General features: G+C 37.0%; 1 protein-coding gene across 1 annotated transcript in view; it reads left to right on the forward strand.

Moving 5' to 3' along the window:
* SEPTIN10 (septin 10) overlaps nt 1-10260 on the forward strand; it is a 24568-nt gene extending 14308 nt beyond the window's left edge. Inside the window, 4 exon segments of the mRNA XM_015637661.3 lie at nt 5519-5651; nt 8059-8247; nt 8474-8572; nt 8575-10260. Coding sequence (XP_015493147.2) covers nt 5519-5651; nt 8059-8247; nt 8474-8572; nt 8575-8610 — 457 coding nt within the window. The 3' untranslated portion in view covers nt 8611-10260.
* Nucleotides 10261-12150: the final 1890 nt, after the last annotated feature.

A 12150-nucleotide genomic window follows, 5' to 3' on the forward strand; every position in this document is an offset into this window, starting at 1 on the left:
GAGAGAGTTTTGGCAAGAAAGTACACTTAGGAATTAGTTTTGGTAAATCAGATGTATTGAAAATGTCATTGTTTTGGAAGGATGAGAATAGATATCCCATAAGACTCTAGGAAAATGAACTTTTTCCCAGATTTACTGCAACAGGAAGAGAAAATTAAGACTAGGATGGATGTGGTTGTTCCTCAGTAATCAGTGAATGATGCTGAGGTCTGAAAGAGAAGGTATTTGGTACTTTGGGAGAGACATTTTATGATACCATAAAAAAGGAAGAGAATTTAGAGGATGTGTATGCAGTGTAATTAGCATACTAATGCAGCCTTACCCATAAGGTGTTTTATCAAGTTACTGAAGAAACAAAAAGTGTCATCCTCAGCAATGTGATAGAAAATGTCTTTTTACATAGAGGAAGTTCATTGCTTCCCAGTTTGTTTGTACATTTAAATAACTTTTAGAATAGGGACTATCCAGTTATTTTAGGTTAAAATGTGTTATTAAATTGTCATCCTCTTTGCCCTAAAGATGTTTACAATATATACATGTGTATTCTAAGAGCTGTAGTTTTAGAGTATTAATATTGCATAGCAGTATATGCCTGAAGATTAAAATTTCATGCTAGTTGTGTAAATAATGATCAAAATGCATGTTGAGAATTCATATTTTGTGCTTGTGATGTAGCTGTCTGCATATTAAATTTGATAATAATGTAAGTTTAGAAAACCTTTGCTAGACTTGAGTAATTGGCTGTTTGTAGCACTTGAACACTGACACTTGAGTAGCGAATGTTCCCTGCCTTTTGGCATATTGGGAAGAAGCTGCCTGTGAAGTTCCTGTACTAGTTTTTTGGATTTAGAAGTAGGACAGTCGTTTATTCATCCAAAATTGTATGCCACTGCAAAGCAAAACCAGTAATTCTTGGATGTCCAGCTACCTTGTGAGCAGACATCTGTAGAGACTTTCACTCTTACATGGGAAAAAAACATGTTGGCAAGTTTTACTTTTTTATGGGAGATATGGAAAGAGATAGTTTCAGCACACAAAACCAGAATAGATTTGCACCTTTATTATTAGGTGTGAGAAGGAAAAATAAAGGTAATCTGAAGTGACTGTCTTGTGCACACTTATACCTATTATACATTTACACACTATACCTATTCCCTAACCCTGTATTTTTGATGAAGCTATTTTGTAATAACTTTTTAATTTGTTAGTTTGCAATTGCATTCTAGAATGATGTAATGAAGTCAATGGATAGCAGAGTATTTAGGGTGTGGTTTATGCATTTTATGCAGTATCTGTTGGATATAAAATTCAGGAAGTGGATTTTTAATAATTTTATAATTTTTTGCAACTTAAAATTGGCATTTGCATTTCTTTATTGCTGAAAAGTAAAGATAAGGTTTTTTGTGTGTGTGCAGATGGTCTGGTACTGCCTTTTCAATGGTCCAGTTATGTCCATTAGGAACATGAATTCCTAGTTTCAGATCCCTCTCAGCAAGAGATAATTGCTTAGATGTTTTGAATGGTAAAGTTTGGAATAGTTGAAAACAGAAATCTAGACATGAAGAGTGCTTCCAGGAAAAACTTCTAAATATGCACACACATACCTAGTTAGCCTAGGTGTTTGCAAGGGAGAAGAGGATCGCTAGTGTTTTGAAGCTGACATTTTGTTAAGTCCATTTTTCAATTTAAGTTGTTGCCTATGGGCACATTTTTGTTCTGAAAGAAGAAAGCTGATAGACCAGGGTCTGTTGAAAGAAGCTGAGGATTGACATTCAGGCTGTATGCTTGCGTGTTTAGATTTGCTGATGTTAATAATTCTCTGGGTTAGTTGTTTTTCTGTCATCATAATTACAATTTGTTCTCCATTCTAATTGCAATTAAATATATTTGTAACATAAGCATCTTGGTTTCTCAGTACGTGGGGAATCATTCTATGCTTTTTTCCTCCCTGAAACTGGGATATTCAGACCTTGCAATTCTTGAACTTGTTTATTTTTCAGTCTCTTTTGAAGATGATGACAGAACACCAGGAAGGATTCAGTGATACGAATAAGTTTATATGTAGAGGAAGTTTGACATGATTCTTGTCCTGTCTAAGAGAAGAAACCTAACATTTTAAAGGCTATTAGACCTTTTCCTTAAGAAGTCTTTGGCAATGGAGTTCATCTGACCAGCTGCAGACCTTTTCATTTGAACTCAATATTTTAGTCATCTTAGAATGAGATTGGACCACACCCAAAATACCCGTTTTTCATGTCTCTACTGGAAAATTGATAATTCTTTAGGTCTACCACATCCTTACTATTGCTCAGTATCAACTGAGATAGTTGACTTGAGATGAAGGACTGTGCTAGAAATACCTGCCACTAGTTAATTTTTTTTTTTTTTTTACTTTTTCTGAAATATTTTGATAGCCAAATGTTATGCAGAAAGTTACAAGTGTTACTTTGAAATTTGAAAGCTTTTAAAAGTGTAATTGAATGAACTTTAAATATCTGTATTGTTCAAACCTATTTGCACATGGTGTTCCACTGAGAGTTGAATTCACTTTAGAGTCTTTATTTATGAACATAATGCGTCTGATTTTCAGTTTTAGGCTTCCATGCTTTCAGTCTCATGCAGACAGAAAAAACTGTATGTCACAGCTATGCTTCTGTAGAAGTGGTAGTAGTGCTGGTATGTATGATTAGTTTAGACTGTCTTCTCAATCCCTTTCTCCAAAACCTCAGTAAGAATGCATTATTTAAATAATTAGTTATAACATGTAAATTTTGCAGGTGTCTTTGTACAGAGTGTAACAGTCTGACTTGTCTAAGCCAGAAGAATGAGAGAATCTGTGAACTTGATTTTCATAATGTGCTAAATGAAAAGCAGTGAAACCGGTCTTCAGATAAACCAGAAACTATTTTACTGTGAGCAGTGGATGAAATAATGTTGAAAGGATTGACTTAAGATTTAGTGAACTGTCTTTCCTTCTTCCCCAAATCTCCTAACACCAAAGAGTGTTTGGGTTATTGTGTTGCTGGTCTGCCACACGTAGAAAAGGAAATTGGTTTAGTTCTGTCTCGTTGATTTCCAGAACAATCAGTCCAGGGGGAGGGGGTATTTCATGGAGTCATAGAATGGTTTGGATTGAAAGAGACCTCAAAGACCATCTAGTTCCAACCCACCTGCCATGGACAGGAGCACATTCCACCAGCCCAGGTAGCTCCAAGTCCCATCCAGCCTGGCCTTGAACACTTCCACATGAACACTTACTGGCATCCACAACCACCTGCATAGTAAATTTTAAAAATACACTTTTATTTCTCCTCTTCTTTCTATGTGTAATATGATTAGTTATTGAGTGTCTTCAAAGTTAATATTTTACTAATTTCAACACAAAATTGCTTTTACCTGATAAAGTAACCTAGTCTGGGTATAAGGATGTCCACATAAAGAAAGGAAGGTGTGATTGCAGCATGTTAACTTAGTCTAGCATTTGCTTTAGCAGTTTTATTGTTCCCAAAGGCAGCATTTTATCTATCAGAACTGACTGTGTGCAGAAATGTGTATGGTGTGAGACTGCTAGCACTTGAAAAACCTGTGCTGTAGCATTATTGTCTAAACTTAGAGACAGTGTGAATTAATAAGTGTGAAAACCATGCCTCTTTTCATGTGGATTTTAGGGATTTAGAGTTTCAGGGTGACCTAAGTTACTTCACAGCTGATTAAAAGCCCCCCAAACAAACCCAAACACAAGAGGGTAATTGTTCTGAATTTATTTTGTTGCCATGTAGTGCTTGAGTAAGCATAGGAGGAGTGCTCTGGCCTTCATATCTTGTGAACATTGTCTGCATGTGCAATTTCAAGATATTTCTTCTCTCTTAACATGATATTTTGAATACAAATAAGAAACTGGTGTTGAGAAACTACCCAGTCACCCTAAATTTAAAGATAGAGCTGTTTAAGCTTAGTGGTGCTCTAAATAATTAATTCTTTAGACTTTTAGACTTTTTTTTTTGGTAAATTTTTCCATTTATAAATGGTTTTAATAGAAACAGTAAAAGGACAAAAACACAAGTGTGTGTGTATATTAAAAGTATAAATCAAAATGAAACACTTAGTACATACACCTGTTTATTTAACATGAGGGTGGAAGTCATGAGTTACCTGGCAAAGGACAGTAACTCATGTTAGCTGTGAAGGGCTGACCAGTCAGCTCTCAGCAAGTGTTAGGAGAGATGGAAGGTGTAAAGAGGAGCCCCAGAGAAAAGCTAGACCATTATCCATGGTTTAATCTGTTCTTAAGCCCAGTGTCATAGAAGACAATGCCTTTGAGTTTCCAATAACGAGTAACATAGCTGTGGTCCACCAGTTCTGCTTTCTGGAATCATGTGACTTACAGAAGTTAATGGTAAATATTTTCATGGAAGAACTTGTGTCATTAAGCAGGTTTGCTTTTCAGAGGAAGTTCAGTGTATGAGGTACATCTGTGTACAAGCTGCATTCACATTTCTTGAAAAGCATATTTCCCTCCAGCACTGCCTGGCAGTGGTAGTATAGATCCTGAAAATGTCAAATCTCTAGTAGTTTATTCATATGAATAAATTACTAGCCTCTTTTAATTTGCTGTGATATGCTTTGACATGAAAGAAGTATCTCAATTTCAAGTACCTGTTGTTTGGAAGAAAAAAAAAATGTATCTTGTGTACTGAAAAGAGAAGGGAGGCATAGATTTAGAAGTGAACAAATGTTTGATTTACTTGCTGACTTTTTTTTTTTTTTGCCAGGGATTTGCTCAATGATCTGAACTAATTTATTCCTCCTATATAGTTCCAAATATAAGTATAGTATGTATGCAGTTTATTTGCTTCTGGAAACAAGGGTTCAGAAAAAAACAAGCAGTCTTGAGGTTTTGGCTGTTGCATGTTGGAAAGTAACCCTGTATTTTGGGTGTTGAGCAAGTTACAAAATTGAATTCATTCTATATTGCTGTAATTGTGCCCTATTTAAATTTTGACATTACAAAAAGAGTTTCATATGTTTTGAAGATCCTGTTATTTTCTTCCATTTTCATATAGGAACGTTTTTTTGTTAAATTAATGCTCCAGATTGTTTTTGTATGGTCCTACTTGAAGACTGAGGTTTCACAATAAGAAAATTTTGGGAGAATTCTCCAGCAATTTCAGTGTCTGAGTACTGAGCAACTTAAAAAGTTGTGCCTGTTGGAGTCAGAAAGGTATAAATCAAGTTTGTAGAACATGAGATGCCTAAAGTGTATTTACTTCAAAATGTAAATTGCCCAGGAGCTCTTAGCATACATAAGTAATTTTACTCAGGGTTGTTTATGTAAATAAAAAATAGGAAGATAAGATGCTTGCTTCTGTTTAGGTTTCTTTATGATTTTTTATGTAGGAAGCTGTAGAAATTAATATTTCAGATGAGTATTAATTGTTTAAATAATCTTCTAGATTGTTGGTTTTCCACCCTGAATAGAACAGCGTGCTGGAGAGTTGCTTACATTTTTGAACTTCAGTCTGCAGGAGGTTATTGAGGCAAAGAGGCTCGAGTTCTGCCTTGAAATGGAAAGAAAAGAAGAGGAGATTGAGCAACGATTTGTGCAGAAAGTGAACGAGAAAGCAGCAATGTTGGAAGAAGCAGAGCAACAGGCAAGCATGCCTGTCTGTCTTGAGTTTGTTTTCTGAGATTTGGAACAGCTAAGTTCTTAACAAAATCAGTGGTTGATACTTATTATTTCCTAATATTTTGAGGACAGCAATGCTTTAAATCAAAAGCAGTTTGGCTACACAGATTGATTTGATTAGCAGATGGATTAGACACCAGCAAAGAAGACAATATGTTTTACGAGGAGTAGCTGAGGGAGCTGTGATTGTTTAGGCTGAAGAGGTCTCGGAGGACACTTTATTGCTCTCTACAACTACCTGAAAGGAGAAATGTAGTGAGTTTGGGGTTTGTCTTTTCTCCCAAGTGCTAAGTGACAATATGAGAGGAAATGGACCTAAAGCTGTGTCATGGGAGGTTTAGACTGGATATTAGGAAAAACATCTTCACTGGAAGGGTTTTTAAGCTTGGAGAACAGGCTGCCCAGGGAAGTGGTGAGTCATCATGCCTGGAGGTATTTAAAATATGTGCAGATGTGGCACTTGGGGACATGGTTTAGTGGTGGGCTTGGCAGTGCTGGGTTCATGCTTGGACTTGATGATCTTAAAGGTCTTTCCCAGCGTACGTGATTCTGTGATTCTCTAAATGGCACTCTTGTTACCAAGAAGGGAAGGCTGGAGCTCATGTTCTAAAGGCTTTGGTGGATAGCTGGTATGCATCTATAGAAGAGTGGGAGTTGATATGGTGAAGTAAGAGTGATGAATATAGTGGTTGTGTTTCTTTGTCTTTTCCCGCAGTGTGGTGAGAAACATTACCATGCCATAACAACACAGTAGGTGCTTTTCGTGCATAGATTGCCCTGTTAAAACCAAGATTTTAGGAAAAAAATCTTTTCAGAGGCTTTTCAGAGCAGGCCATGTGTGTTTGCCTGACTTCCAGACTCAGTTATTTAATCTAAGCTCAGCACTCATGCTGAGAGGTTTGAAAGTGTGTATGTATGTCTGGTATTCTGTTGGTTTGTTTCAGTTCTGGTTTCAAAATCTCATCTCATCCCAGCTGCTTTAAGACTATTTGAAGATGTGGTATATTTCTTGGCTCTGTTTTTGAAGATCTAGTCCCTTCAAGCTGGACTAGCAAAATAGGATCTTCTCATCTACCTTCTGCCAGACTCTTATCATGGTCATGCGTGTTTATATTCAAACACTGGTTTAATTGAAATTGGAAACCTGTGTATTTTTATTAATTTCTTTTCTGTAGCAGTAGCTGTAGCAATTTTTTTTTCAGATGTTCAGGTGCATGTTTTAAATAAGAAGGCGGCTTAATATTTGTTTTCTAAATCTGTTAAGACCCCCATGCTACTTGTGGAGAAAAAAAAAGTCAGATCCAGTTGTTCTCAGTATGAGGCAGTCCAACTGGAAGAATGCTTAGCCATGTTCAAAGCAGGTTCAGCAAGGTCTTACACAGTATCTGTACTAACCCTTTGATATTATCCTTGTATGATTTATACTGAGTTGTTTGTGAACTCTGCATATTGCAGAATTATGGATATTAGTTTTCCAAGTTTCTGATGTGGGAAAGTGATCATGCAATCACTCCTAAACAACATTTGTTATGTACTCTCGCTGCTGTATTTTGTATCTGGAAACCAAAGAAAGCCAAGAATTTCTGTTGTACTTCAGATTTCTTTCACATCCTTCATTTAGAGGAAACTTGTAGGTGCACCTACATAATTTTTCAGCTCTGCTATGTACAACAGGCATCCTGTTACATTTATAGTCTTAGTTTCTTCTTTGTAAAAGCAGGATTCTAGGAGAATTTGTGTGGGGGGAAATGGGAGATGAGAAAGGATTAAGTACCCCTTTTGTTGTCACACACAACTTCACAGTGGGTTTAAACTGGTTGAAATACGTCTGGAAACTAAAATGCATTAATATTTCAAAAAAACCCAATCAAAGAACAATTACTGTAGGAAAGTAGGTAGCTACTTGCAGCCCACATGTAACTCCCCAACCGGATTAACACTGTGTTCTTAATAATATTTAAATCTGATCAATATACACTTCCCCACTCGATTTTAGGGAACTATATTCTTCTTGAGATGTATTGATTTAATCTGTTGATAATTGGTTCATCTCTAAAGGCCTCTTCATTTTGATACAATAAAGATACAATAAAATGTGGTAGGAAATCTAGTATTCACTTAGTGCCTTCCCTGTTTTCCTGTACTTTGAGTATAATAGCCTGGATCATGAGAACAGTCTGATAAAAGTTAATATTTTTCTGTATTGCTGTTTTTTAGTCTTAACAGTTTGGGGAAATAACTGCAATTTCTAACAGCTATTAACACAAGTTGAGATGGGTTTTACTGTTAATTTGCAGAGGGTTTTTATATTGTGATATCACCACCTTGTGTTGACAGTTGGAAATGTTATTTTTTGTGCTTTCTTTAAATAGGTACTGACTAAATTTGAACGTCTTACGCTAATGCATCAAGAAGAGGAGTTGAAATTAGGGGAAAAGAAAAAACTTCTAGAAGATGAAATAGCTCAGTTTATTGAAAAGAAAGCTGTCACTGTATCGATCCAGTCACAAGTGCCTGTCTCTACCCCTGTTGTTAGTTCGAAGACACGAGGACTGCAAAAAGTAAGTGCTGATGCTAGTCATCAGAGGCAGCAATAAAAAAATTCTTCACATTCACTTTTATAACTCAAATTTCAGTAATCTTTTAGAAAAGACAGAAACATGCTCCTATTCTGTGATAAGAAGACAGAAGTGTGTAAAATACCCTCATGCTTGGATTTACTTTTGGAGTAATTGCTGTTTGTTCTATGAGCATTGTTTTGTCTTTCTTTTCTTTTTTCCATGAAAGAACCAAGATTTTCAACTTGAAGTCCAATGCTTTCATGTCAGAGATGAAGGAACTATGAATGTTGGAGAGCAGAGCAAGAGGGAGAGTGAGAAGGAGGAGTTAGAGAGAGAAATTCACCCAGGGAATTTCAGGAATAGTATTTGATTGCAGCACTCAGGTTTTGAATGTAGGATATGTTATTAGTTTTATGAAGCAGTCTAACTACTGTTGGCCCATATTAGATGTGTCTTCCTAGTACAGATTTTTGAGAGAAGAGATTGATAAAATTTGCTGTAAAAACACAAAGTGCAGAATATGACCCAGTAAAGATTTCGCTTTCTTCCCACCCACCCACTTCTTTCTTTCACCACTCTCAAAGTTGAGTTGAATAAATTGTGAAAACTCAGAAATACTTTCAAAAGTAGTGTTCAGAATAACATGCCAAATTGATTTATATAAAAAACATTGAATTAAATACTCATATAATAAATTAAATTGACTTAAATGTTTTTCCCCTCCCAAACCAGAACTAAATTAACTTACTCATTTTTTTTTTCCTGATAGCTTACAAATTTACTGCAGATAACATTTTGTTAATTAATAACTTCCTGCAGTTGAAAACAGATTTCTTGGTTCTGAATTTATTTATAACTGCTAGATTCTGAAGAACTTTAGAAGCTACATTGGTGCACATATTTCCACAGATATCATCAAGCTTTGACATTTTGGGGTGTATGCTAGAAGCCTAATTTGGCCAAAATTTATTGCATTTCAACTGCTGTTACCGAATCCCTTTTCTTAGATTCCTTTGATTCTGGATTTACATATGAAAGTGGAATTCTTGGTAACAAAAGTCATTATCTGCACTACTATGAATAATTCTTCTTGTTTAGTTTTATTTCTTCAGAATATGTTAAGTTTATATGCTTGCTGTGGTTTTTCAGTTCCAGCTTTATGTAATACTGATGACAGAAGACACAATAATGATAATTTCTCATGAGAAAGCAGTGGTTCATGGTATGCTCTTGAAGGTATAAGAGTTCCAGTTTCTTACTAAAATGTTTGGCTAATAGGTCTTGTTGCTGCATTCTGCAAAAGGATAATTTTTAAGCATGATCTGTACACACACTGTGTGGTGGTTACTGTAATTATCATCACAGGCTTTCTGGTAAAGCTCTGTCTTGATATGTGTTTGCCTTAAACATCACGCCATAAGTGTGGTCAGCGTGCTTTCATTTTAAATGTATTGTGCCAAAGAAGGTGTTCCTGCCATAAAGAGTTCCATTCAGACTGTGAAGAGTGTACTGCAAAAGTATTCAATGAATATATCCACTACAAGCTTCCTAAAGAGTTCTTTTCAAATGGTATTGTTTATTAGTCCACTGTTATTTAATACAACTACTGACATATTTGAACAATTTACTCATTTTGCTGACAGATTTTTGTTTATAGGCTTTTATGCACGAGCAGTGTTCTAAATTTCAGATATACAGTCTTTTTAGTAGAAATTTACTGAGATGTTTTTGCAATCCTGTACTGTTGCAGGATGGTTCATTTGATATTACTAACTCAGTATGGAAAGTACCTGTATGTAAGGTTTTTGAGTGCGGTAATCAGTTACAGTTGAAGATTTACAAAAACTCCAGGTTGGTTAAAACAAGTTCTAAGTGCTTTGTATGATTTCAGTAGTCATGATAACTAATGGGAAACTTTAAGAGGTACGGTTCTCTGGAGTTGTGTTGTTGGACTGTTTAAAAATGAAATACTAACTGACAGAAATAAAATAGATTTGTTTTGCTTAAGTGTTACTCTTGTTCTGCTTCCTATCCCTCATGAATTACTAAAAAGGAGTAAGATTTCACATTGAACTGAAAAATATAAAGGTTTTGCATCTGTTTTAAATATCTCACGTCATTTATTGATTGGAAAAAATAGGTGATTTGTGTGAACCGTACCAGAAGGGCAGTGTGATTTGTGATATACTTGTCATGTACCACTTAGCATATAGTCATGGAATATCTCAAGTTGGAAGAAAACTGTAAGGAGTTGGAAGAGACCCTTAAGGTTCCTTGACTCGAGCTCTCTGCTCCTTGCAGGACTACCATAAAATCCAAACTGTGACAAGGAACATTGTCAGACACTCCTTGAACTCTTGACAGACTTGGTGTCATGCATGACCACTGCCCTGGGGAGCTGTTCAGTCACCAACCTCACCTTCTATTTTACTCACACAGTGATGCATACCATACAGTTTTGAATGGGTGGAATGGACCTTAAAGATCATCTAGTCCCAAGCCCCTGACATGGACATGAACACCTCCCACTACACCAGGCTGCTCAACGCTTCATCCAACCTGGCTTTGAACACTGCTAGGGATGGGACATCCACAACCTCCCAAGGGTTCCAGTCTTCACCACCCTCACAGAAAAGAATTTCTTCCTACTATCTAACCTAAATTTCCCCTCTTTTAATTTGTACCCATTGCTCCTTGTCCTATCACTACAGTTTCTGACAGAGTCTCTCTGGCTTCCTTCCAGGCCTCCTCCAAATACCAGAAGGTTTGTTCCACACAACCTTCTCTTCTCTGGACTGACCGGCCCCAGATTTCTTAGCCTGTTGTTGTAGGGTAGGTGTTCTGGTCCCCTTATTAACTTTGTAGCCCTCCTCTGGATTTGGTCCATGAATTCCATGTTCCATCCAGAGCTGGGTGCAGGACTCCAGGTGGGGTCTCACCTGAGCAGAGTGGAGGGGCAGAGTCCCCTCCCTCCCCCTGCTTGGGATGCAGCCCATGGTTGGATTTCTGAACAGTAAGCACACATTGCCTGCTCATGTTGAGTTTTCCATGAACCATCATCCCCAGGTCTTGTGCAGGGCTGTTCTCAATCAATTCTCTGCCTAAACCTGTACATAAAGTACTATTTTCCTTCAGTAGCAGTGAGAGGGAATATATAATGAGACATAAAACCCTTCATTGACCAGGAAAGGGTCAAGCTGCTAATTCAATCATCTCTACAGACAGAACAGGCTGTAACATAGGAGGAAAGTTTAAGAGGAGACTCCACACACTTGGACAACATATGATTTTGTTCAAGAGAAGAAAATGGGGCAGGGCCATGCCCTGTGATTGCTCCTTCCTGACCAAAATGTAGCTTGATGAAAGACTATTTTTGGTTTGACTTTGTACCATTGAATGGGCCATTTGCATTCGTTGCATTAGAAAGAAGGGATATGCCTTTGTTAAAGCAGGTAATAGCCAAATGAAAAGAAAAAGGTATTTTTTAAAATGATTTGGAAGTGTTATCAACTGACCTTGAACAGAATGTAATAAAAATTGAATGATGTGTATTGTCAGCGCTCAGTTATCTCCCAGTGTGCTATTCCAGCTGCTGATGTTAGTTAGCTCAAGCACAGCTCAGACACTTCATGAGTGTTACAAAACTGCATCAAAAGACAGATTTAGCTGTCTGTAGTCTGGCCACTTTGCTGAGGACAAAGACTGAGAATAGTTAAGTACTGTTTGACCTAAATAGCTCTGTGCCTGGCCAGTGTTAGAGGATGTGCTGTGCTTTGACAGCTGGGAACCATGAACAGGGGCATGTGCTACCACATGTCTTGGTCAGATGGGTTTCTGTGCACTTGCACGTGCTAGCCCTGCAGGACTCAGCAGCAAAACAAACCTGGTGCAGGCACCTGTGCA

Source organism: Parus major, chromosome 1, assembly GCF_001522545.3.
Source record: "Parus major isolate Abel chromosome 1, Parus_major1.1, whole genome shotgun sequence".
Classification (NCBI taxonomy): Eukaryota; Metazoa; Chordata; class Aves; order Passeriformes; family Paridae; genus Parus; species Parus major.